The 25,307-nt window shown below is 35.1% G+C and overlaps 1 protein-coding gene across 11 annotated transcripts in view; it reads right to left on the bottom strand.

Moving 5' to 3' along the window:
- The window catches only part of RGS12 (regulator of G protein signaling 12), an 88,284-nt gene that overhangs the window by 12,018 nt on the left and 50,959 nt on the right, over positions 1-25,307 (bottom strand). For 5 of the 11 annotated variants that reach the window (XM_027891442.1, XM_027891441.1, XM_027891452.1 and 2 more), the window contains 12 exons: positions 22,401-22,493; positions 21,286-21,429; positions 18,021-18,200; positions 16,539-16,692; positions 15,262-15,338; positions 14,248-14,448; positions 13,207-13,280; positions 10,682-10,808; positions 9,643-9,739; positions 8,073-8,140; positions 7,423-7,576; positions 4,186-4,803 (listed from right to left, as the gene is read on the bottom strand). In XM_027891442.1, the coding sequence (XP_027747243.1) occupies positions 4,186-4,803; positions 7,423-7,576; positions 8,073-8,140; positions 9,643-9,739; positions 10,682-10,808; positions 13,207-13,280; positions 14,248-14,448; positions 15,262-15,338; positions 16,539-16,692; positions 18,021-18,200; positions 21,286-21,429; positions 22,401-22,493 (1,987 nt within the window). Of the gene's footprint in view, positions 1-2,648; positions 6,333-7,422; positions 7,577-8,072; positions 8,141-9,642; positions 9,740-10,681; positions 10,809-13,206; positions 13,281-14,247; positions 14,449-15,261; positions 15,339-16,538; positions 16,693-18,020; positions 18,201-21,285; positions 21,430-22,400; positions 22,494-25,307 lie in introns of those variants that run through there. The other 6 variants (XM_027891445.1, XM_027891444.1, XM_027891447.1 and 3 more) reach the window with 5 other exon arrangements.

The raw sequence follows: 25,307 nt of genomic DNA, 5'->3' as shown, positions 1-25,307 counted from the left end.
AATAATTCTCATCCTAATCTTAAAAACAAACAAACAAACAAAAAAAAAAAAAAAAAAAAAAAAAAAAAAAAAAAAAAAAAAAAAAAAAAAAAAAAAAAAAAAAAAAAAAAAAAAAAAAAAAAAAAAAAAAAAAAAAAAAAAAAAAAAAAAAAAAAAAAAAAAAAAAGGGAATTTTTTAAGAGAAGGAGAAACAATTCGAGGGAGTCAAATCTACAGTCTGTGCACCTTCAATCTCAAATGTTGCAAACTGTCCTACCTCAGGATGAAATGGTATTATTCCATGAAAAAGTCCAGTTACTATTACAACTAAAAGCCTGCCTACTTTGTAGCAGAAGCAACAATCATCATGAACAATTCACAGGCCACTGGAATACTGCTGAATAAACAATTTAGTGCAAGGCCTGTGGCTTAATATTCACAGCTCTTGAGGAGACTAAAGGTTTGGAAGGCTGCCTTTCCCCTATTTGGCACTTAGGTAACCCATGTGCCTGACCCCCTGGGAAAAACTGGACAACAATCAAAGTACCCAGACTATACCAGGCAATTAAAAAAAAAAAAAAATTAAAAAACAAACAAACAAACAAACAAACAAAAACCAAAGAGATTAAATCAGAATTTTAACACTTTGAAAAATTAATGCATCCCTTCAATCCAATCACACCCCACGATCATTACTTCTTCCACATATGGGTACCACCACCCTTATATGTAGAGACATGAAGAATTAGTCTTCAGATTCCAGAAATCTCTGATTTTTAAAGTGGGAAATTTGCCAGAACTAGCAGGCTTATTCAAAATAAAAGACATTTTCTCTTGATGAGTAATGCAACTAGAATCAGTAATGATTCTTGTGTTGCTAACTGACTTGATATTTACTTCATAGCTAAGTATTACTACAGTATAAAAACACTAAACGTATTTCAGAAAGCTAAGAACTGCATTTGAAAATTTGTTCTCACAAGCTCTGAGCATTTAAACCTCCTCCATGGGTCATACTTTGCTTTCTAGATCTCAAAGTGAAAAAAACCCCCAAGAGTTACCCATTGCAGGGATGGATTCTGGCCTGGCTTTACTACATCAGCACATTGTCCCCTGCAGAACATGAGGAACCACTTCCTACCCCCCAGTCCTTTTCCCAGCACAAATAAACCCAACTCGTAAAAGCCCAACGTGTGCAGGGTAAGCACACACATCATTTGCCTTTATGCCAACGTGAAACCAAGATTACAGACCTCTTCAAATTACGTAGTCATGCTTTTTCTTTATATCCCAACAACTTAACTGAATAAACCAATTAGAAATGAGATTTCCACTGATAGGAGATTATGAATGAAGAACCATTAAAGCACTTAAAAAAGCAACCATTATTAATGATTTAGTCCTTTGAGATTTTGATTCTTGACTGGGGAGCTTCCAGAGGTCTTTATTATAATTCTGCACACCACTGAACAGCCTTTCCATGCAAACTCTGTGAAATCATGAAAATAGAAAAGTTTTGTTTCAGCCCACACTTTTTCCATAAAATCACCGTTCTTTTGTCGAATATAGTTCCCATAAAATAGGAATGCATTGTGAGAGGAGCACAGAATATAGTTATTGTATGCAATAAGGTTGTGGCAAAAAAAACAAAGTGTTTCACATCTTTCTTTCAGATTTTTGTTATTCCTAAGAAAAGAAAAAAAAAAAAAAGGAATCTGGTTTGTCACAAAGCTAAGAGAAATTTAGAAATTTAGTTTTGCAGAATTAGTTTGATTGCTTAAACATCTCTCACAGGTGACTATGACAGAAAAATAAGCCACAATCACCAGTGAAAGCAGAGAAGACCAGTTGGCATACATGCTAATTAAGATCCATTAAAAAAAATTGAAATTCAATATGTAGAATATTAGTTATTCTTTGTGAAAAACTCTGAATCATTTTAAAAGGGTAACTGTTACAGGACTTTCAACTGCTTCTTTTTCTTTCACAGAGGCCCAGAGATATGTGGGAACACAGTGACTTTTGGAAAAACTGGATTTTCATCCCCCAGAACACAATGAGACCTAGTTAACAGCATGACATGTCCCTCTGCATAATTTTTTTTTTTTCAATTAGGTTTCACACAGTGCTGTTATATAGGACCCATCTCTAAGAATGAAAAGAGGAGTGCAGTCTCCAGCACCCATCCAACCCTTCATTTCTTACCCAAGACTACCAAACAAAGAGGTGGTTACATTGGTTACTCCACATCAAATGAGCTGAGATCACCAGCTCATTTCTTGGAGACCAAGGAAGAGTTGCTTTAGTTTAAAATCAGAAGGAAAGTAAAGAATATAAAGTTTAGCCCACAAACCCACAGACAGAAGAGATTCTCCTTTCAGGAGTTCCTATTGTGAATAATTTAAAAGAAATCTCCTGTCTTATCTGCCTTCTGGAGCACATGTCAATGCTATGGATTCCACATGTGACCCACCAGCATCTCAAGACAGCATATGCCCTTTGATATCGAAATAATTATACAAATCTAACTTTTGTCAGCTTTGTGTCATGGTAATTGCTAGTTCATATCTATTAATCTGTTTGTTATAAGAAGATCATTTCAATCAGAATTCATAATCAGGACTGAAAGGATTTTTAAAACAATGAAGAAAATCAAAGCTTAAAACCAGTTTGTGTAACTAGGCCTAGAATTTATTACTCCTGAGAGAACAAAGATACAAAATACATGTGAAAACTACACAAAGATTTCTACAAAGTAAAAAGTAGAAAGTGGGAAAAGGGAAAGCTACAGCTCAGTGGTTACACAGAAATGTAGGGCATGCATTAAAATATTGTAAATTCATGAAGTTTTTTTTTAAGTGCAAATGGTTTTTTTTTAACAGTTCTCACTGAAAAATATGCAAATTGATACCTATGTTGTACACTTGTCATATTATCAGAAAGACACCAACACAAATCTATGCATATATACATCAATATGTCCAAAGTACATTTCGTGGTTCTGTTATCCATAGGCACTGGTTACAAGTCCGTCCAATACTCAGTTTCAGAAATTAAGTGGTAGCACTTATAGAACATTTCTCAAATACTACTAATAAAGGAATTTGTTTTTAAAATACCAAGAGGATGAAATAATTTGCATTGCCATTTATAAGCATCCAACAACCAAAGAAGTATTTACAAATCGTTAACCATACAGATAAAGAACAGTATCAAATACTCTGTGTAAAAAGATAAATAATTAAAATGTATATTCCCACATCACAAAGAAATGTGATCATACAAATTATGGCACCATATGTTTGTGAAACATCAAAAATAAATGTAGCACATAGATACCTCTTCTTATATTTTACATTAAAATGTACAGTACAATGACTGTAAAATGTCAATGTCATGACACCCATCGTCTTCAAAGTCTTGTTTCTGATAAGAGCAATTATTATTAGAGTCCGTGTTTATAAAGAAATTCCATACTTCAGCCTTGGGCTAATATTGCTCTGTGATACTGCTAGAACATGAAACTTATATCCTGAAAAAGTTACATATTTCCTTTAAAATTATCTAATAGAAAGAGCTATTTGACATGTGAATATTCTGGGAGGAAGTGTGATAGATGCACTCTATTTCTCTGTGTAGCAAAGTATGGGTTAAAAAAAATAGCATTCTTATTTTTAGTCACAAATATCTAATTTATTAGAGAAATATTTTTTAAATTGAGGTTTATCCATTTAAGATTTTAATCATGAACAGTACTGCAATTTCAGCACATAATTAGGGTTTTTGCTAAAGTACTTAAACTTCCAAACCCTAATCATGTATCTCATTATGAGAAATGGATCAGAAAATCTGGAACACAACAGCGCTATGGAGCTCAGAATGCTGACACCCTGTTTTGTACTCTGAGGGTGAATGAGATAATTATAGCACATGGATATGTTTCAAACGTTTGTCTGCATGTGTCCATTTCTGGGCACATGCCAAATCCAAACAAAAGTACATTGTTAAAGGCAACCAGAAATATTACAGTTAGCACAGACTAAGGCAATTAAAATCTTTTTTTCCTTTTTTTTTTTTTTTTGTAAAAAAAAAATAAGGTGCAGAGAGAATTTTCTTTCTTATTTTAATGGGTGCCAAATACTGATTAACAGTGCCAAGGAAAAGTAGTTTTACATAAAAGGAAAGACTATTAAAATCTAGAAATACCTGAATTGGATCTCTGATATCCAGATTTTTCCTGATTACCTGCAAAAGGAGTTGGGGGTGGATAGTTGGCTTCTGTGAGTTTACTGATGTCTGACGGTGGTGTCGGTGGTGGCGGTGGTAGCAAAGTGCTGTTAGGGCTACTAATATCTCCTTCAGCCACAAGAGTCAAGTCTGCCACATTGTCATCATCTACCATCTGTATGCCTTCGGCTTGTAATTCTCTTGACTGCCTTTTCCACACTGCTGCATTGTTTTCCTGTGCATGCGGAATGGGAGACAATGGAGGACTAAAAGGAACGACAAAAGTCTTCTGACTGTGGAGCGCTGCCAAGGCAGATTTATGTTTATTTTCTGAGTAACCCATTTTCTTAGCTGAATTTTCATTAAAGTTTTGTATGGACTCCTGTTTTGCACTTGGTGGTGTACATCCATCACTGCCATCATTTTTTGAAACTCGCTTGTTGAAGCCTTTAGGACCTGCGGGAGTAGATGAGGATGGTTCTGGCCCAGTGGGTGGTAAACGAAGAAAGTCAGGAAGAACAAGGTCTTCTTTCCTTAGCAGTCCACGTTGGTCATCTGCTCTGTTACTTTGTGCTTTGGATATGAGTTCAAAAAATTCTATTGGGGAAAAACCCAAAATTGACAAGTTTTTGTCAGAAAGTGCAATGCCATTAAAACGTACATTTTCAGCACATTTATTTTCCATGAAGATCTTCAATTCTGTCAATGCTGCCTTGAAATAAGATCCCATGTTAATTAGGAACTTTTTCAATTGCAGCAATGTTCACTAGCATCACTATAATTAAGACCATCAGCATTGCTATTGTAAGAGTTTTGCAGTTTAGAACAGCTGCAATTCACTGAGCCTTGAACACATCTTCTATTTTACGCAGTTAATAAATCTGTACACACACACAGGATTTTTTTTAATTCTTTATACAAAACAAGGCTCCGGTCTTACAGACAATGGGTGCACGTTTTTATATTCTGGATGGGTTTTACCCATCTTAACTCAAAAATAGCCATGCCATTTGAACATTCAAAGACTCAGAATGTTGCGAACTTCCTTATTATATTGAATTTCTCTCAGTTTAATTATATTTTATCACAGCTTAAATTAAATTCGTGGTGTAGTTTTAAACCAGGATGTTATCATCACAGGGTATGATCAGATGATGATTTAGGTAACCCCATTTTTGCTTGGTGCTGAAATGGATCAGTAGCTTACAGGTAGTCAATAACCATCAAGGAACCATTACCAAAAGCGATGGGGCAGCTTTTTTATTGAGGTTTTAACGCAATTAGAAGTGATTTTCTGATCATGTCCTTAATGATATCCAATGGTTTAATATCTTTCTATATATAAATAATACTCATAGTAAATCAACACTGTTCTAGAAAGTTTCAAAACTTGGCAACAAGAAACGTATCAATTATAAACCAAGATTTATACCACTCCTCAAAAAAGAAGCATCGCAACAATAAAAAAACTCTTTGGTACAAAACATATACATATAAAAATATGTAATTCTTAATATAGGGTCTCTGCATGTCCTACTTTTTCAAGAAGAGAGCACTTTAACTACTGAATATTAAAAGATGCTTAAAAAGGCCATCTCCAACAGGTTAATTAAGATCAATAGTTTCAATCCAGCTTATAAATATTGTTTGAAGCAAAAGCCATTACAAAACCAAGCAAGAGAATGTTAACATCACTTTTAACTTAGCATAATGTGAAGTCATACACTTGCACTTGTATGACCTTATTCCTAATCCTCTATTCATATTTGGCAGGCTTTGCAATGTATCTGTAAAAATGACTTCTCAACATGCTTTGTCAAATGCCATAAAATCTGAAGGTAGACAAGACGGAAGCTTCCAAATGCTTCTTATTGCCAAAGTTTTGCAAAAATGGCGGTAGGCATATTAAAACATGCAACATTTCTAAGATGTGTCACACAAAAATGTTTCTTTCTGAAATTTCAAAGTTCATAGGACAGTTGTTTGTTTGTTTTTTTTCATTAAAAACCAGTCTACAACATTTGGTACGCATTTTCCAAACTCTGACAAATTTCACAAAATTCAAAATAAAATGTGAAAGTCTCGAATTCTGAAGTTTTCAAATTATGTTAATGTTTTACTCAGTCCTAGGAAGAAAAATGAAAATATTAAAAAATGTGGAAAACAAGTTAACAAAATAGTAAGCAACAAAAAATAATTTAAAATGCACTAATATTTTGTAATAACACATTAAAGGCATCTATTTTGCAATAAAACTTTTAGCCATAGCATTTTTTTTTCAGTTCTAGGCAGTGGACATTTATTCACAGATGAACATTCACAGATAAACATTCATTTGCTGTATAAATGTACATAACCAGGTTTTGGATATGCATACTGGGTTACTTCAGCAGTAAATTTTAATTTGATTTTTTTTCTGCTTGGGAAAACAGGGAGGAACGTGTAGGGCTGACAAGACAAACAATTGTTTCAGTTAATGTCCCAGGGCAGAGGGTGGTATATCAAGATTTCTAGTGCTACATCATTTTTATTCCTCTTTCTCCCATGGACATCTTTCTATAAGAAAGCAAATTCTCTTTTGATTTTTTTTTCCAATGATATCACCAGAACTATCAAGATGTAATGAAGATAAAAATAGTACTCAGAATATACAAGATTACCAATGCTTGTTTCTACTTCCGAGCACCTTTTCAGGGCACATGCCGAACGTAAACTAAGTTTTGCTCTTGCCCATCACAGCTCCTCCACAGTTAACAGACTGTACTGCCCTTCAGCAGAAACTACAAAAATTCTTACCTGAGAAAGTCAGGATCTACACTACTGTGCAAAATGCCTTTCAGTGAGTTGAACACTCACTTAAAGGTGAACAGAAAGGCAAGCTCTACATGACTTGCAAAGGGTACCAAATGGGATATTCAACTGCAGTTGAGTAACTAATTCCTTTTTTTTTTTTTTTTTTTTTTTTTAACAGGAATTAGGTACCTTTCACTTTTGAAAATCCCACTAGGTACCTACATCTATCTATAGGTACTTTAACTATACCTTCAACTTAAAAAAAAAAAAAGGACAATTCAAACACAGCAAACAAAAATATTATGACCATGACTGATTTCACAACACAGTATTAAACACATGGCACCTTATCCCACACAGATACAAAATTCTCATTTTTCTAAGACTACTTATGTTAATATGTAAGCTATAAAGTTCACATACCCTCTGCTTCATCCAAATTAATTTTCTGACATTTTTTTTTTCCAATCTTTGCAATAGAGTCTTCTCTCTTTGACAGCCGGACTTCCCTAGCATTTTTTCCATTTTCGCCTTTCATTTTGATAGAATTAGATTTTCCTAGAGTTCTTCCCTCTCCCTGCATTAGAAGGAAAGTTAAGGTACTACTTACATGTAGGCTACATCACTGTGTACATAATATGGTCTAAGGGAATGAAAAAGTTATTTTGGAAACACATTTTTCTAACACAGCAATAAATGCTTTAGTTTTGTCTTGATTATGGCATAGAACATTTGCCATAGTAGTTCCCAAAAATGTATAAATCAATTTAATATTGTTTACTCTGAAGAATTCATGTAGCAGAAAGGGCCTTTGAATCTCAGAGTAATTAAAATCATTTTCAAACACAGATAAGCCAATGAGACACAAAACAACAAATACAACACATGAAGACAAAGTTCTCACAAATAGATGCTGCTGACAGTGGAAAAACATCAGATGAGTTGTAGCTATATTCAATCTAGTTACATAATTTAGCTGATTCAAAATCATGGATGAATGCAGCCTTTTGTATAGAATTCTAGAAGGAAACAAAAGATGATCTAAGGGACAAAATTCATTGCAGAAGACTTACAGTAGATGCTTGACTTCTTGAACTAGATACAACTGCAGTCTGTTTTACCAATTGAGCTTTTTGTCTCTCTGTAAACAATAAACATAAACATGCCTTCCATAACTACCAATTCCTCATTTCCCAAAGAAGCAATATTTGGGTGACAATGATTCACAAAACAGATTGCTGCTTTAAAATTGCTCAAAGACGTATCAGAAAACAAAAAGAGGGAACACAGCTAATATCCCTGATACTTTTCAGTCAAAAACTCCCAGAATCTCCCTTCCATCTTCAAATTTTCCTCATACTGGCAATACTTTTAAAGTTTAAAGATGCTGAACTTTTACTTCTAAATTTCCAGTTGCTTTAGACCAAATAATTTTAAAATCTGAGCCAATAATTCAGTTTGCAGTTCTTAAATTTAGAATTTAAACAAGAAAAAAAAAATCAGCAGAAAAGACCATTGAAAGGTCATGTTGAACCTTTTCCAACCTGTTTCATGCATCAACTGTTTTGCAGACATTGCCGTATCTTCCTTGTCACCTTCTAAATAACCAAATGGCTCCAGCAAATTTCACCTGCCTACAGTAAATACACTAACACAGAACCATGGCCCTCTTTCCCTGGTACACTGTCACAGAACCAACTCTCTTCTAGAATGATTCTCTGTGATTTAGTCTTTTACAGCCACTGACAGCACATTGGATTTAGGCTTTTTTTGCAATCCTTACACTAATTACCCATGGGAGTATTTAGACTGTTAACTTTTTCCCAAAAAACAGTTGGTTCTGTTTATTAGAAAAACGACAAATGCGGTTCTCCTCAATAAATGCCTCCATCTTTATTATCCTCAAAGACAGTCTCTGCTCCAAGTGTATTTAATTTAACCTAATATCTAATTTAATTTCTAAAACTAAGTGTTCCGTACCTATAAAAAGGTCTCCTAATGAAACCAAATCTTTACTCTCAAGGCTGCTTACATTAATCTAGAGTGTTAATTGTGTCAAAAGATTGCCAACTGTTCAGCAGACAAGTTTTTATTTTTCTAATTGTTTTTGCTTAGGGTAATCACAAACTATATCCTTTTTAGTGTTAACTATAGAAATAATCACTTAAATCCACTTAAAACTGGAAAAGTAGGCTCTGCTACTTTCTCATGTTAAAGAAAGAAGTTATCATATCAATATATATAACTGCTGCCCAAATTGCATCTGTTTTACTTATACAGAATGTTTCTTATTAAATAATTGCCAAATTCACAGAGGTTATCTGGCACTTTATTCTCATCATTATTACTAGGCACTATGTCCCTAAATATGTATATGAATACATGGCAATATATGGCTGAATGCAAATAAAATATTCAAATATTACTAGTGCAAAATTTCTTACAGCAACAATAAAAAGACTTCTACTAAAAGATTAATTTAATCTTCAATCTTCAGAAACTGCACTCCTTTTTAGTTAAAAAGAATACATGCTCCATGTGACAAATCTGAATTGAATCCCATTTCTCTCACCTTCACATCACAGAGTCAGGGTTCATGAAACTCACTTGACATCATAAATGAAAGCTTTTGTACCAACTCACCTCTCCCTTTTGTTGGTTCTTTTTCATCTAGAACAACCCGCTGACCATCCAGATTAGATATAGGGACACCAAGATCAAGTGGTTCCTGCTCACCATTCTAAAGTCAGATCACAGTTGGTATATAAGAGAAAAAGCTGTTTTCAGAACAAATTTGTGCAGTCTGACATTTTTGGAAGAGAATAAGCAAAGCATCTTTACGTTTTAGCGTAGCCTCAACATATCCTTCTTCCACCACTCTAAAAATGTTTATTTCATTGGTGTAAAGCTACCTTGATTTCAGTGAGTGTAACCCATTTCTTGTGAGGAGAAAGGTATTTGGGGAAAGGAAGATACATGGAGGAAAAAAAAAAAATCATCCAATTTGTAGGTGTGCACGAATACTCTAGAACCATTCCTGTCTATCTTCAGCACACCATATTTTTCAGAGGATGTTTGAGATATTTTATATTCTAAATTGGTTGTACTTTGTTAATTTTGTAATTTTATTAAATGAAGTTATCTTTATATCAACATGTTTTTCAGTTATCTTAAAAACATGGACTGGTTCAGCTATGAGAGGATACATACTAGAAATACCACAAAAGCAACTTTACTTTCCTGGATATTTCAGCAAAATAGTATAGAAAACATGTAGCCAAGTGCTCAGGAGAAGAGAAGTTGAATCAGTCTGCCTACAGAAAAAGTTTCTGCAAGGGGATTTGAGGCAAACTTTCATGATTTCCAGGATAATGGAACAAAGTTTTAATCCAGTCAACTTTCCTTGGCTAATAATGGGAGTTGAGCTCTGGAAGAAGCTAAATTCTAGTTTGGTAATTTAAGATGTTGGATTTATTCTGAAGGGGAATATAAAACAGATTCAGACTAAATATTTGAGGAAACTACTATTAAGAATAATGGTTATGACTATGATGTATTTTATCTCAACATCCAGCTACATCTCTTTTAATGCCTGTCAGGATAGGAATGATTTCAGGGAATATTGCATTATCTTCTCCAGACAGAAAGTATCGGCATTTGAATTACATCAAAAGATACTTACTAGTCTTGCCACAAGTTCATTAAGATTTAAACCATATTTTGCAACCACAGGCCTTAAGACCTCTGTTACTGGTTTGGTGGGTTTAGCCTTCAAACCAACTGACCGATTGATTGGAACAAGATCCAGCCTGAAACATATCAATTGTAGCATTAAGTATGAAATATTCCAGTAAATAAAATTTACCAAAATATATAAAAACCAAACTACAGCAAAGTTATACTAGCAAGTAACTAGCTGAAAATCCAGTAGCACAAATTTATTCTAAACTGAGGTATAAAAAACTTTTAATTCAAATAAAAATTCTATTTCACTCTCCAGAGCTGAGTGAAGGCATAAGCCAACCTATTTACATGATGATCCTCACAGCAATTAAATCATCTTTACAGAAATTACTCTGACCATTCTGGTCCAGGAGTATTTCCAAAGTGATTCCACACCTGAACTACGGACTTGGATGCATGAAAAAGAGTTCTTCCCAGTTCCTCAAGAGACTCACAACTTCTTATTCAATTACATGAGATGGGTTTGGACAAGTATTTTTACTTCAAAGCAGAGGAACAAACAGTGGAATTCCAAATGATGCTACTTTTGGGTTGGTGCCACCATATCAGGAAAAACTGCTGTAAGAGAAACTAATATACCAAAGCTGTAAAAGAAATTCCCTTGGAACTTAAAGGCCAAAGACAGCTCTCTTCAGAGTCTACTATGCCATTTTCTATAATTTCATTAAAAAGGCAAACAATAATAAAAAAGAAAAAATTAAACCCTAAACAACTAATTCATTAATATCTACTCCCCTGCACAGACCTGTGCCTAGTTTTGTTATATATTTTTTACATGCTCTTCCATCTGTGCCCTGATTCCTCCATAACAGGTTCATTTGACTATAATGGCACTATAGTATGAAAAAAAGGGGCAGGCTTATTGCTAACAAAACTACCAGAAGAAATGTGCATTACCAGAAGAAATGACACTTACTGGTAATTTTGTCAGTCACAATTAAATGTAAACCCCATCTCTCTCTCACACAAATTACTTAAATACAAGATGTTTAGTCATGTTGACTTTCCCCTTCCAAGCAAAACACGAATAACCAAAAATTTGTCTTTCACATTTTCTTTGAAGTCAACAGCTACTGAATCAAAATGATCAATTTTAATCATTAACTGGTAATTGACACAGAAGCAGAAAACATTCAGGAAACCCAGTACAGACACACAGTATTTGTCTTGTGTCTGAAAATGTTCCAAATATTTGACTGTATTTGCTTACAAAGTGTCTACCCAGAAAAAAGAATAATGTAGAAGTTTTGTACATTTTAATTAACACACAAATAACATATGGTACTGCCTACTTAAAGCTGCTTTTTAATTTGGAAACTCAACAAACTCACACCTAATAAAAGACTGCTCGATCTCAATTTCAAAAGTGAATATTCTGTGCAACATTTATTAACCTGAAGTACCTTAAGTACTGACTACCCCTGCTTCCTAAAGAAAAGCAATATAAAACCAAAATGAAGAATGCCTAACAAAATAAACTTTATTCACTTCAGAAGTGCAAGTCACTAATGTAACACAAACATTTTACTCCATTAATTTTTCCTGAAATAATTATTTCAAGAGTTTTCATAGCACTCATTTGGATTCACTTTGGAAAAAAATACAGATTATTTTGATAAAAAGTATGCCATCAAATAATATTACAAAAAGCTAAATATATAATGTACCAAATTATATTACATCATACTAATAATTTAACATTGACCTGCTTAAGATTCAGAGCTATAAATCTATAATCAGACTAATTTATATTTATACATTTAGTCTTAGTACATTTTCCAGGTGGGCATGTAATTACAGAGGTAACTGAATGGGAACATGTAATCAATAAATATATCTATTTCATCTTAAGACTAAGAGACTGGCAGTTCAATTTCCATTCCTTTCTTGTGCTACTTCAATCTACTAAACATGTCCCTTCCTGATGTGGAAGGTCCCTCTGGGCCTGCAGATCTGTCCTATATGCCTGTTCCCAACTGCTCCAGCTTGAGCAGTTTGACATAGAGTACTATTTAAATGTCCCTGATCTGGAACACTGGCATCAAAATCCCACTTGTATCCAAGACAGCAATCCGGAAAGCTCCCTCCTGCAGCATGGAATACTCATCAGGTGCTGCTCCACTCAGTTTGAAACGTCCCTGTAGGCCCCTGTTTCTCCCATGGATCCTTACCCTGGTTGTCCTCATGAGAGTCTTTGCTTGATAGTTCGAATTACTTATTTTAATGTGCCTGTACAATGAATGGGAACCTCAGATCCCCTCATGCTGGACTCTGGATTATAATCTAAGATGCCGCGTTACATGGCTGGCTGGATTTTTTTATTGAATTCAGACAAATTCTTTTCTACATCAACTACTGTTTTGCTGCACAGGTAATTGGAAACATACTTCAGCACACTCACAGAAAGTAAAATGGAAAATGGGGTGGAAAATGCCAGAGGAAGACAGTATTCTTGACTCTTACCGAAATAAAGTGCGTTTTTCTAAACGTAGATCCCGAGACTCCAGGATACTACTGTCTTGGTGCAAAACCAGTGGCTATAGAGCACATGTCAGGAATAAAAGAAGAGAAAGAGAATTCATTTAAAAGAACAGCTGTACTTTAATTTTTTTTTTAAATACTCAGAAAATTATTAATTTAGCTTGCATGCATTTTAGTGAATACTGATCTACAACATGGAACATGATTAAAGTGTGTTTTATTTTGGCTAGTTGTGAAACTTCCCCTGGAGTCAGCAGGTATTCAGGAACTTGGTATTTAGAAACAAGCCTAGGTTCTTCAACTTAAATAAATTACAGAGAATGATGTAATAGAAAATACGGCCAGCTAACAGTCTTTAAAAGATTTAAAAGAAAAAGCCCATAGCTATGCACGTTCATTGATTTTCGTCCCTGTAATCATCTAGACCAAGCAAAAGCACACATCTAAGAGAATAAATGCTTCACATCCACAGCTTCTCTTTGAATTGGAAGATGCTTCTGTTGAACTAAGCCATCACACAGACACACCCCCATCCATACAGACTGTTGTTTTGGAAATTTTCCTCAATATGAAAACCTGTACCTTATTTCTAGCGTTAATGCGTCACATTCATCTTTGAACAAATGAATGTCACTATGTGTTTTGCTTTAATGCAGTACCATCTACTGTAACACATTTGTTTGCTTTGTGGATATTTTCAGTTAAATACAATCTAACATTTTCCCTGGACAAACTACACGGAGTAGATACCTAAATTAACTTATTATTGTAAGGAAATCTTTGTCACAATCTCTCTTTTGCTTTCTGTAATGTAGACACCATAGAAAATCACAGAACAGTTAATCTAAAGTTAAAGTTTCACTAAAATTCTCCTTCAATTAACCAGCATTGCCAATGTAAAGCTACAGGCAGAACCAGGAGGTACACAACAACATTGAGAGAACAGAATTCCTGATTAGTAAAAGGAGTATGAAAATGTTCAAAAAAAACAAAAACAAAAAACCACACAGGAATATGCAATACCTTATCACCTCCAACTAAAAAAAGGTCCACTGCAGCTATATTAATGCCATGCTTCTCACAGAGCCCAGATAGCACCTCTTTGATGGAGAATCCAGATTTAACAGCCATTTTGCTGGATGAACCATCCGGAAGGTTTACACAGCAGTATTTGGGGGATTTCTCTTTATCTGGTACAAATGCAGGCAATCTTGAGGTTTCAGACTTTAAAGGAAAAAGAAAGGTCAGTGCCCAATGGGAAAATTAGGACTCTGTGTGTGTGAACTTCTAGAGTCTGCATGAACCAAACCTAGCCAGAAAGCATACTTTCTACCATGTTTTAGAAATCCTTTCAAATACCACAAATATCAGATAAATTTAAATCCTGGGGCGGGGAGGGTGTGTGGGGGGGAGAATTTAGATAAAGATAACAACACTGCACAAATCTAAATTTATATCAAGAACAGATAAATTTTAGGCAGCGAGTGGGTAAAACAGTTACAAGATTCACTGTTTTTTTTAAGACAAGAAATTTTTCTGTACCAGAAATAGACATGACTTCGCCATGCTTGTTGCCCTGATCAATATTTGCAGCATAGGCAGAACTACATAATCACTACAATCTAGTAACACAGAAATCAGCCTAATGCAACTTGCATACAGGCCAAGAAAAGGGAAAGCTTTAACATGGGGTCGTTCAGAACAGAATCTCAAAGCTCTTTATAAAGCTGTTTATAAAAAGCCCCTTAAAACAGAAACTACTTTGGAAGTTCACTGGTACCTGAGGTCAAGACAGACGAGATGCAAAGCATATCTTTCTGATACAAGGACAAAATAAGAAGCAGTATATGAATACAACCTCTATTACATGTCTAATATTCTAAAATTGCCTAATATTACATCTTGTGCTCTAACTGTATCACTTAAAAACCCTATTCCAAAGTATTACATCAAACAAATTACATCACACTACTTAGAAAATTAGTAATTCACTGTTTTATCTGCTTCCCCACTTCATGGGTAAGAGCCAGCCATTACCAAGTCAAGACTAGCAGTTGAAGACATGGAGCCTTGTGATTCCCGTCTGTATGACAATCCATTGGACTGAAAAGAATCTGTTAGTGAAAAGAATCAGCAATCAGTAAAGAGGTTTGTTATTTATTAAAAAACAGAAAACTATTTCAAATATTAGCTCCTCCTCTGGTGAGAAAAATTATTTTTTTCATTAAAGGAAAAAAAGCCACCAAATCTTTACACTGTGCACTGATGCATGGACACCAAAACAACTTCTGGTCAAGTGTTTCTTGGTTATGTAACCCTTGAATAAATCCACTTGCTTTTATATCTAAAAAACCAACTGAACCCTTTTTTAAAAAAAATGTAATTTGATTAACTGGTTTAAATAAGATTTAAACATTATTTTACCTCTTCAGCTATTTTGAAGGGAAATAAGTATTTTTAAAAGTGCAAATATGGTGTTAGAAAAATAAAATATAGGACAATTACTAGTCACTTTCAGAAGGTTAAGTTTATAGTCTTAGCAAATGTCTCTGATATCTTTTCATATATGAGTATAATGAGAATACTTAAACTATCCATCTGATCAAAGATATCTTGTGGGCCTGGGCATTTACCAGAAGCAAAAAACACAGTAACAATATGGACTAAATGTGGTGCTTCCGGGGAATTTGTCCATTACTTTTAACTCAATGGAATGATTTAATGCAAAACTTTCATTTCCTCTTCTAGAGGCCATGTACAGGTGCTTTCATAAGGGAATTCTTCCTTAAACTCTCGAACACATTAAGTAACAAAACAGCAAGGTTTTCACAACTGACTTTTACAGGTAGTAACTGTGTTCAAAAGAGAACATACCTGTGTGGTACTGATAGAAAGTAGGATTATGCAGATGGAGGAATTTTTAAATAGCTGTAATTATAGCACTATTTGCATGCACTGCTCCTGAACTTTTCTGTAAAGATTTGAAATTATCTTACTATAAAAATAGTAGCTCTCTGCTTAAAAAAGCAATTACCAGCACACAGAAAGGCACAATGTACTGATAAGTTGAAAAAAAGTCTCGTGGAAGTCAATAAAAACAAGCTTAAATATTTTAATATTTTCATCTATTTACTTTTATATCTGCTTCCGCAAGACTTGCAGTGCTATTAGCCACGCTAAGGCCTTCTGACTCAACAGTTTCTTTTCCCCTTTGTCACTTCCAAGGATGCACCTGGATACAAACTAATCATGATGAGATTAGTCACATCTGTTACTGAAACAACCCTGAAACAAAGCAGAATGTGAATACTCACCGTTTGGATAATCACCATTTTCTCTTCTCTTCTGTGATTTTCCCAAACTCTTACTTCTCGACCATGAGAAGAACGTTCCCCTTTTCTTCTTTTCAGTGTCCTCCTCTCCCGACTCTTCATTTAAAGATCTTCCTGACTTTGATTTACCACTCAGCTATCACCAAAACACAATTAAATCATTGGTTGGATCACAGTTGTAAGTATATTGTCTAAAATAAACCTTCCCACAGTTCTTCCTAAAACCAGAGTGTGATGGTCAGGTTAGCTGTCTTCTTTACCCCACGCACAAGTGTATTAGAAAAAAAACAAAAACAAAACAAAACAAAACAAAAAAACCCAACAAACAAACAAAAACCCAAACAAAACACCAACAACAAAAAAACCCACCAGTAGAAACAAAAGAAATATATAGATGCAAATGTGCTACTTGGTAACAAGTACAAAACAGCAGCTGGCAACAAGGCACTGAGAGCTGTTGCAAATACTGAAGAATTCTTCCCAACTCACCAATAATGCCTAAGGTTAATGTGAAAAGGCCATTTGCCTTTTTGAAACACTGAATTTCATTTTCTTTTTTTTTTATTCCTAGGCTAGCCTTGAACATGAACTGCATTTGAAGACAATAACAAAGTACTGTTTAACATTTACAAGTATAATAAAGTATCTATTAGTGTTGAAGAATACAAATGTCAGGAATGTTTGATATTAAACTAAACTTGCTTTTAACAAGCTAGTATTCTTGTTAGATTATTAGAATATTCCTTAAAATGCTACTTTTAAAAGGTTCCTAGTCATAAAAATACATAATGGCAGACGGTCTAATCTGTAGTGATTGATATGAAAAATGAAAAGTTATAATTTATCCATAAAGTTATGTAATGCTAAGGTGGTATTATCTACATGAACAAAAAATAAACCCTAAATAATGTTAGGAGATCAGTCAGTAAGATCACTGGTCTAATTTTTAAGCAACTGAATTTGTTTAATACAGAAATATCTTAGTTCAGTAGGGGCTAGGAAATTAAAAAAAAACTACCCTCTGCAAAAATGAGTTAGATTAGATTAAGACTTCTCTAAAACTTCTGATAAAATGTCTGCTCTCAGCGAAGGTTAAGTTATCACATCTTAAGTCCACTGTTCAATTACAGTAAGCCTCTGAACTGGTGCACTGAAATAACCCTTACCTTTATTTGTACACATACATTTAAATAATAATGAAGATTTCAAATTATGTTCAGAAAGTCAATATCTAGAAAACTGAGTCAAAGGTAAGGATAAAAAAAATCCCAGTATTTTCCTGAGCATATAAAAATTTCGTAATTGTATCTGCCAGCAGATTTCAACTGCCCTTGAACTGCCCCCGCCAAACATCTCAATTGTATTTTATACATATTTTGTATATATCTTTGCATATATACCTTTGATTTTGAAAAATATTACTTAAAAACATGGTTTTTCAGATAACAACAACGCAAAGGTAACCTTTTTTGGTGTCGAGATATTGGACTTCTCTGAACTGACGCTGTGTTTAGAAGTGGGGCTGCTGGGAACACGCTGAGGATCAGGAAGGGCACGTCCTTCTACTTCTGCTAAGATGCACTCTTGGTAAAGGGGGGATTTGAGAAAGCGAGTATAGCTATCAAACTTCATCAAGTTAAATATCTGAAATTAAAACACAATGCATAATGGTTACATAAGCTTAACACATCAAGCAAATTAAGCTATTTTGCAACAGCCAACTCCCACAAAATTTAGCACGTTAACCTGTAAACAGCAGTTAAGTATGACTTTGTTCAAAAACCTGCTCACAAAGGGGAATCTCTTTTTCACACAATGAAAAATAAAATCCTTCTCTGACCACAGGCACACTGGCAAAATTAAAAAAAGGCAACTAATTTCAAAGCACACGTAGTCTTCAGGCCAAGTCTCCACAAATTACTTAGTATACACAACACACACAGCTTTGAAACAATTCTTAAGTTCTGTTGAGCTCAATGAATAATACTGAGGTGTCTTGCCAAAACAGTGTAAAATATGGAGAAGCAATTACAAGAAAGTGAAATGCCTCACTGTCAAGGACTCACAGAAGCACTACTGATACAAGATTATTGGGGGAAAATTGTAAGTATACTCTGCAAACTGCAAAACACATGCAAAACCCAAAGTAACTGAAAAATTAAAAATATTTCAGCTGTCCTTGAGTTTTTTAAGAAAATGAAACTTATAAAGGTTACATTCCTCAACAAGTGACAATATTTTAAGCTGAATGCATTTTGTGCTCCCAAAACATAAGACATCATCCTATGGCACTGCTAACACTAGTACCCTAAATTTAGCACAGCTTCAGGATGAAAAACAAAGCTTTGCAGTTTCCCCCATCACAGAATTTAGCCCCAAAAGAAGATAAAATTGTTATTCCATGCTAGGTGGGAAGAATAAAGGAAAAAAATGCAGAAAATTAGGAGACACAAAAAAAGTTACTGCAGAGACGCAGTCTGCAATTAAATAAACTTAATACAGCAAAAAAAACTACAGTCTGCTAACTCTACTGTACAAAGTGATGAGAGTATAGCTAGTTTAGCTTGAGCTGAAGCCCTACAATGCTTCTTAGCCCAAACTACATCCATGATTTCCTATATTTAACATTATTATCATATTAATCCACATATCTTAATGACTTCTGCTTATTTGGAAAAGGCTAGCAGGTACTTGTTCTTACAAATGAGAAAAAGAAATATATCTTGTAAAAGCATAATTTGAAATTTACACATAAACAAGAGTAAGAAAAATTTACATCCATTTACACAACCCTCCATGAAGTACATGATTTTTTTTATTCTTATTTTAGTATCTTCAAGGGACCTACACTGTCTTGCATCTGGAAACATTCAAAATGATTTTTCTTATTCAATTTATAGCAACAAAATCCTAACCAGGTATTATGGCTGCATCCACACTGTCATTACGACACCTTTAACAACAAAATCAAGGACAAATTTGTCAGGACATGGACAGAAAGCAACTTCCAGGAGCACTCCCAGCAGTCAGAGCCTGAGAGAGAATGGCCTGAGCAGTGCTTTCCAAGGCACTTTTCCACACACTTCAGTAACTCCACTGCAGCCTTGCAGCAACATTCCCTATTCCCCAGCATCACATAACACTCATCCAATGACTGCCACAGAGCTGCACCCTTCACTCTTAGGTCAGCGTTGAAACCTAAAAAATCTTGTGAAAGACCACAAATGCGGAGCTTTTGCTTTATTAAGATCGTGTCACCACCATGAGCTGAACTTTGAACATCTGTGGGTGGGTTGCAATAACTACACAACCTACAGCTCTGTGCTCTCGGGGTCACTCCACCCACCAAGACCACAAACTGGCCTGCTGCAGAAACACCACTTGGTGAAACCAAGATATTAGGAGCCATCAAGGCAGCTGATCAGCCAGCACTGACCTCAGCCAGGCAACACACCATTAGTACCTCAGCCAGCACAACTAGCTCCAAGGCCACTTGCTTGGGCAGAAGTAACTCTCATCCTACTTCACCTAATTTTCCAGTGGGAGGAACGGGTCTGACTGCGGGATCTGATTGAGGCATTGACAACTTGAGATAAGCAAGTCCGGTCCAGACAGGCCATATGGCTGGGACTGAACCCGTGGCAGGACTTCACATGAGCATTTTCTCCCACCTAAGCATCTTCTCCAACCTAAAGGATGCAGTACTTTCAGAGAAAGAAAACCTGCATCAGCCCCCCCACCCGACTCATAAGAACACCATGTACTCCACCAAACAAATGGAAGAGGACGAGGAGGAATTCAGGCATGGCTCCACAACAGCAGGATGAGGAATGCATGAGAAAACGTCTGGGAAGACAGTGACTGGTAATTCCCACAGGAGCCTCAGGCCCTGGTAGGTGCATACAGGGTAACTGTAACGCTAGAAGCTCCCAGACCAGCAGTCAGACCTACCACCCCATCTCCACTTTGCAGATGAAGGATGATACTACAACCAGCTGCTCAGCTTGCCCCAAAAGCATGCAGTCTGAGGTTGTGTGCTGACTAAGATTGTGACCTGCTTCATTAAAGCTAAAGCCTTGATTTAACAACGTGATCTCAAAATTACTTCTACTGATAAACTGTTAGGGCAGAAGAGTAACCAAGCTGATTACTTAGGAGCAAAAAAACCAAGAAACTTAAAATTCTACAGGAAATGTAAAAGGTATCCTATTATTACATAACTACTCTGAACATCAATGACTATTTAAAACACGTCCACTTCAGAGGTCTTCAGACGTCAACAGTTTAAAGAAGATGTTTGCCTGACAGTACCATTAAAGCATAAGTGAAGAACTCCTTTAATACAATTGACATTTTACAAACTATTTTAACCAACATTAGACACTATTTGTGTACTCAACTCTCCACTAAAGAAAAGAATAAGCAACCATATGCAAACACCATATGCAATGGTGCTGCAGCACATGGAATCATTTACTTGCATGAAACCTTCCTTTCAGTAATAGTACTTGTCAGATTATTTTTCAGTTAATGGCAATTTTCTACACATAACAGAAAAACAGTCAAGCAGCCTTCCATTATACAGCCTTTTTCTATTCTGCTAGCAGAACCAGCGTGATCTTGATCTCAGTGTCTTCTTGTACACAGTAAAGCATGTGAAATTATTTTTATAGATTGTAAAGGAAAAGATAATGGACAAATATAGAGCATTGATGTTTACTATGGTTACCTGAAGCTGCTGTTCCTTGAACATATCAGGATGTGGAGAATTGAGAATATCATCTGCCAACTGTGCCTGGCTATCGATATTAACTGGGGTTGTAGCTTTGCTACACAAGAATTTACTGAAGATCTCCCGAGCTCTGTAAGAAAGCTACAGAAAAGGAATGGTAAATGTATGTAGACATTAAAACCATATTTTTAGCTTGGCATTTCTTACACTGGTATATTCCATTCAAAGATATACAGCCATTCCTGTTTCCTTTATGTATATATCTTTTTCATATATCAGCTTTTGTTAGTTTTAGGCACATAAATAGAGTTTTTCCTTTAAAATTACAAAAAATTACAATATTTCTTAAGCAGCAAAAGTTGCCATCAAAATAAAAATTACAATAATCAAGCTGTGAAAATAATAAAAGTGAAGCACAGCAAATGGCTTTTTACAAAGGAGAATAGTTTTTTTAGATTTTAGACCTTTTACCTAACAGTTACTATTTAAATAAATCCTCCAAGATTCAATTTCTAGAAGTCAGAAAGAGGTAAGTACATAATTTTTAACTTGTTTACTCTGAAACACCCACATCATGGAAATAATTAAAAACACATCAAACTGAGCTCAGATTTGGCTGTGGTGTAGACAGAAGGGTTGCCAACTTGTACAAAATTCAAAATTCACCTAAACTGCCTGACCAAAGTCAGACTACCTTAAGAAAAGGAGATGAAGATTTTCACAATTTATGAACAAACATGAGTATGTTTAGAGCAGCAGATAATCTGTTAGCTATAAACACATTATTTTTGTTGGTGGAGGCAGTCTAGCTGAAAGAGTGTAAGAGGCTTTTCCTTGACATATTAAATTAACTGGCTCTGCACTCTCATGCTCTGGCTGACCAAAGCTGGCCATTTCTAACATCCAGGACACTTTACCTCATTTTTACAGAGCTACCTCTGCACTTTGCTGCAGTTTAAATATATCCAACATCTTAAATTTAGGTCAGCCAACCCTATTTTAGCGATGTCACGTACAAAGACCAAGCACAGCTCCAATAATTTCAATAATCTTGAAGGAGTAACAATTTTTGAAGCGGTAACACAGTGTACCGAAATACAACATTGACTTACCTCTTTTTTATCATGTGCAGGTACATGGTTAAAATATTCACAGGCCTGCCAAAATAAAATATTTTCTTCACTAAATTCTTTCCGGAGAAACTCCTAGGGGAAAAAAATAAACAAATAAATAAATGTCTCAAAGAAAAGTTACTTGCCAATTCGAACAACTTATTTAAGTTTGCATAACAGTAACTTTTCAATCAGTCTCACACGCCAGTTCTCTTTTAAAGTAAAAATCAAGGTATGTCCAATACACACCCAGAGTTTCTCCTCTCTCTCATTTCTTTTTAAGGGTGTATGACTAAGAAGAATCCACCAAGTTACAATCAAATCATTTGCAAGTACAAAGATGAAGTTTGAGATGCCATGTTAATTAGTGTATAAACTAGTGTATAAACTAGTGAATAAACTTTTAGTACAAAAGTAAATAACTTATAAACTACATTTAAAAGTTACACTATAAACTGTCTTTAATTGCAGTTCTACTGATATAACTGAGTAGATGTTTATCAAGCGGTGCCCACAATCAATTCTGTATTCATTACAGTGTCTTTCTGCATCACCTGGCAACTACAAAACAATCTTTTATCTCTGCTTGCTAATGTGGTTACATGGGTTCTCCCTGGAAAATACTTATTTAGAGAAAAAAAAAAAAAAGTCTCCCATACAACACAGAATAATCACAACTTTTATTTTATAGACTCCTAAAGTCCAAATGAAGACGAGTATTGATTCAGCTGGAAACCCGTACAACCACAAACTGTCCCATATTCAAATCTGTATTTTCTCTGAGCATCTTAAAATTAAAGCATTTTAACCATCTGAGGGGTAAAAGTTACAAAAAAATTAACTTCATCCTCTAAAAAAATTATCTAGGCACTTATGTAATTGGAACTATGCTTGTTTATACTTCAGAGCTTTTAGGTATCTGTGGTTAATTGGAAATCTTAATTTAAGTCAGCCACAAGCCATAACCTTCAATCAACTCACATTGGTATCACTGAAGCTTCCTTATCATACAAGGCAGCCTCAGAAAGCAATGTAGGAAGAATCTCCACAGAAAGCAATGTAGGAAGAATCTCCACAGAAGAAAAACATAAAACTTAAGTTTATTTGCGCTTTTGAGATTTACACAGAGTTTAGGGATTCCAACTGTGAGAAAGTAATTGAGATAAACTATAATACAGGGAATCTAAATCCCCTAGCCAACTCTCTTTAAAAGTTCTTCAGATACGTAACCTGTGACACCAGATGTATAAAAGACAATTATATACGTATAAAAGAGAATAGTATAAACGTATAAACGAGAATAGTCAGGAGACATTTCTGCATTCTACATGTAGTTACATACTGAAAGAGAATCAAATTAATGAGCAGGAACTGGAACACAACTGCCTACTTCCCCACTCAGCACATTCACTCTGAATCTACAGTCCACCTCCCACTTGCTTGCACTGCCCCAGTTGGAAGATGAGGCAGCCCAGCAGTAGTCACACACGGCTGGGAAGCTGGAGGTGCTGGTTTGAACCCCTTGAGGACAGAACCTGCAAAGGAGGTCTCTCACTTCCTGGCTGACTGCTCTGATCAGCAGGCTATTATGCAAAGTGCAAGTATTTGCAAAACATGCAAAATCTCTCCTTCTTAGAGAGTAATTAATTCCTGCTCTGTGACAAAGCCGTCCTCAGGAAAGGCAGATGCATGCTGGATCCCCAACACCCCAAGATGCTTACTGGGTAACCTTGAATTAAATGCTGATGCTTCAGTGTTCTTGAATACTGGTAGAAATCTGTAATCGCACAGTGTTATGACACCCAGGTTGCAAATGAACCAAAGCAATGGCTCTGGACATCTCCTGAGCCTCAAGAAAATAGTGGTGCACACAACAAACTTGAACATTCCCTTACTTATTCTTTAAATTGGGCGTTTCTTCAACACACACAGTTTTGCAGTGTTTATAAAAATAAGTTCTAATTAGAATAAAATGGGGGGTAAAAAAGCAAAACTTCCAAAGTATCTGAGGTTGCTTTCTGGTGAAATGAAATGTATCTTTAACCTTTTAATCTGAATATTTATTAATAAATACATAAGCTACTTTTTAAGTTTTTAATATAAGTTTTGAACATTTGCAGTAGTGAGAGAAAAATGCAGCAATTTCCTAAGTGTACAGAAGTTTAGTGATGGCTTACAAGTCATTAGAAAAATCAACTAAACTTACAGAAGCATCCTCAGAAATTACATCATTTTCCAGGTGGACTCTAACATCAGATCAGAATTGCAATTTTTCTTCCAGTCTGAGAAGAAGTCTCACTATCTAAGCAGAAATGCTTATAACTCTTAGGCTATTCTGCTAAACCAGGGAACATAATATACAGCATATATTATTTTGCTTTCATCTTCTCTGTTTCCTCAAACAGATGTTCACTGTTAATGTGGGTTTTGGGTCCCCACACCAGTTAACACGCAAGTCTGCTTAATACGCATTTTGATATCTCAATACTTTTGTATCAAGTAAAGACGTCTGAGCTACTGCAGATTCCAATAATCTACCATAAATTTCTTCATATTGTCTTTGAGAAAATTATTTGGGCAGCACAAACTGTCCTTGTGTAACATATTCAAAATCAGTAACATACTCTCAGTGCAACAAAAGTGTAATACACTCAATTTCCTTGCATGTAAAATAGAGATGATGCTATTTACAACTTCATAAATGTGCTGTGAAGCAGCTGATTTATGCTTTGCAAATAGTCAACAGTATTCCTGCAAGTTGTAGCTTTATCAAGTGTTCTTAGGTACCACAATTACTTCCAAGAAGTATTTCTAAAAGCCTTTTTCAGGTAAAAAAGCCACTGTATTATTGAAAAAAATCTTATACATGGCTTTCAACATTTCAGGAGATAAATGTGAATAGATTAC

Source organism: Empidonax traillii, unplaced genomic scaffold, assembly GCF_003031625.1.
Source record: "Empidonax traillii isolate 1590-97213 ecotype Southwest subspecies unplaced genomic scaffold, ASM303162v1 scaffold321:size1084243, whole genome shotgun sequence".
Classification (NCBI taxonomy): domain Eukaryota; kingdom Metazoa; phylum Chordata; class Aves; order Passeriformes; family Tyrannidae; genus Empidonax; species Empidonax traillii.
This window is presented reverse-complemented; position numbering and strand designations above follow the sequence as displayed.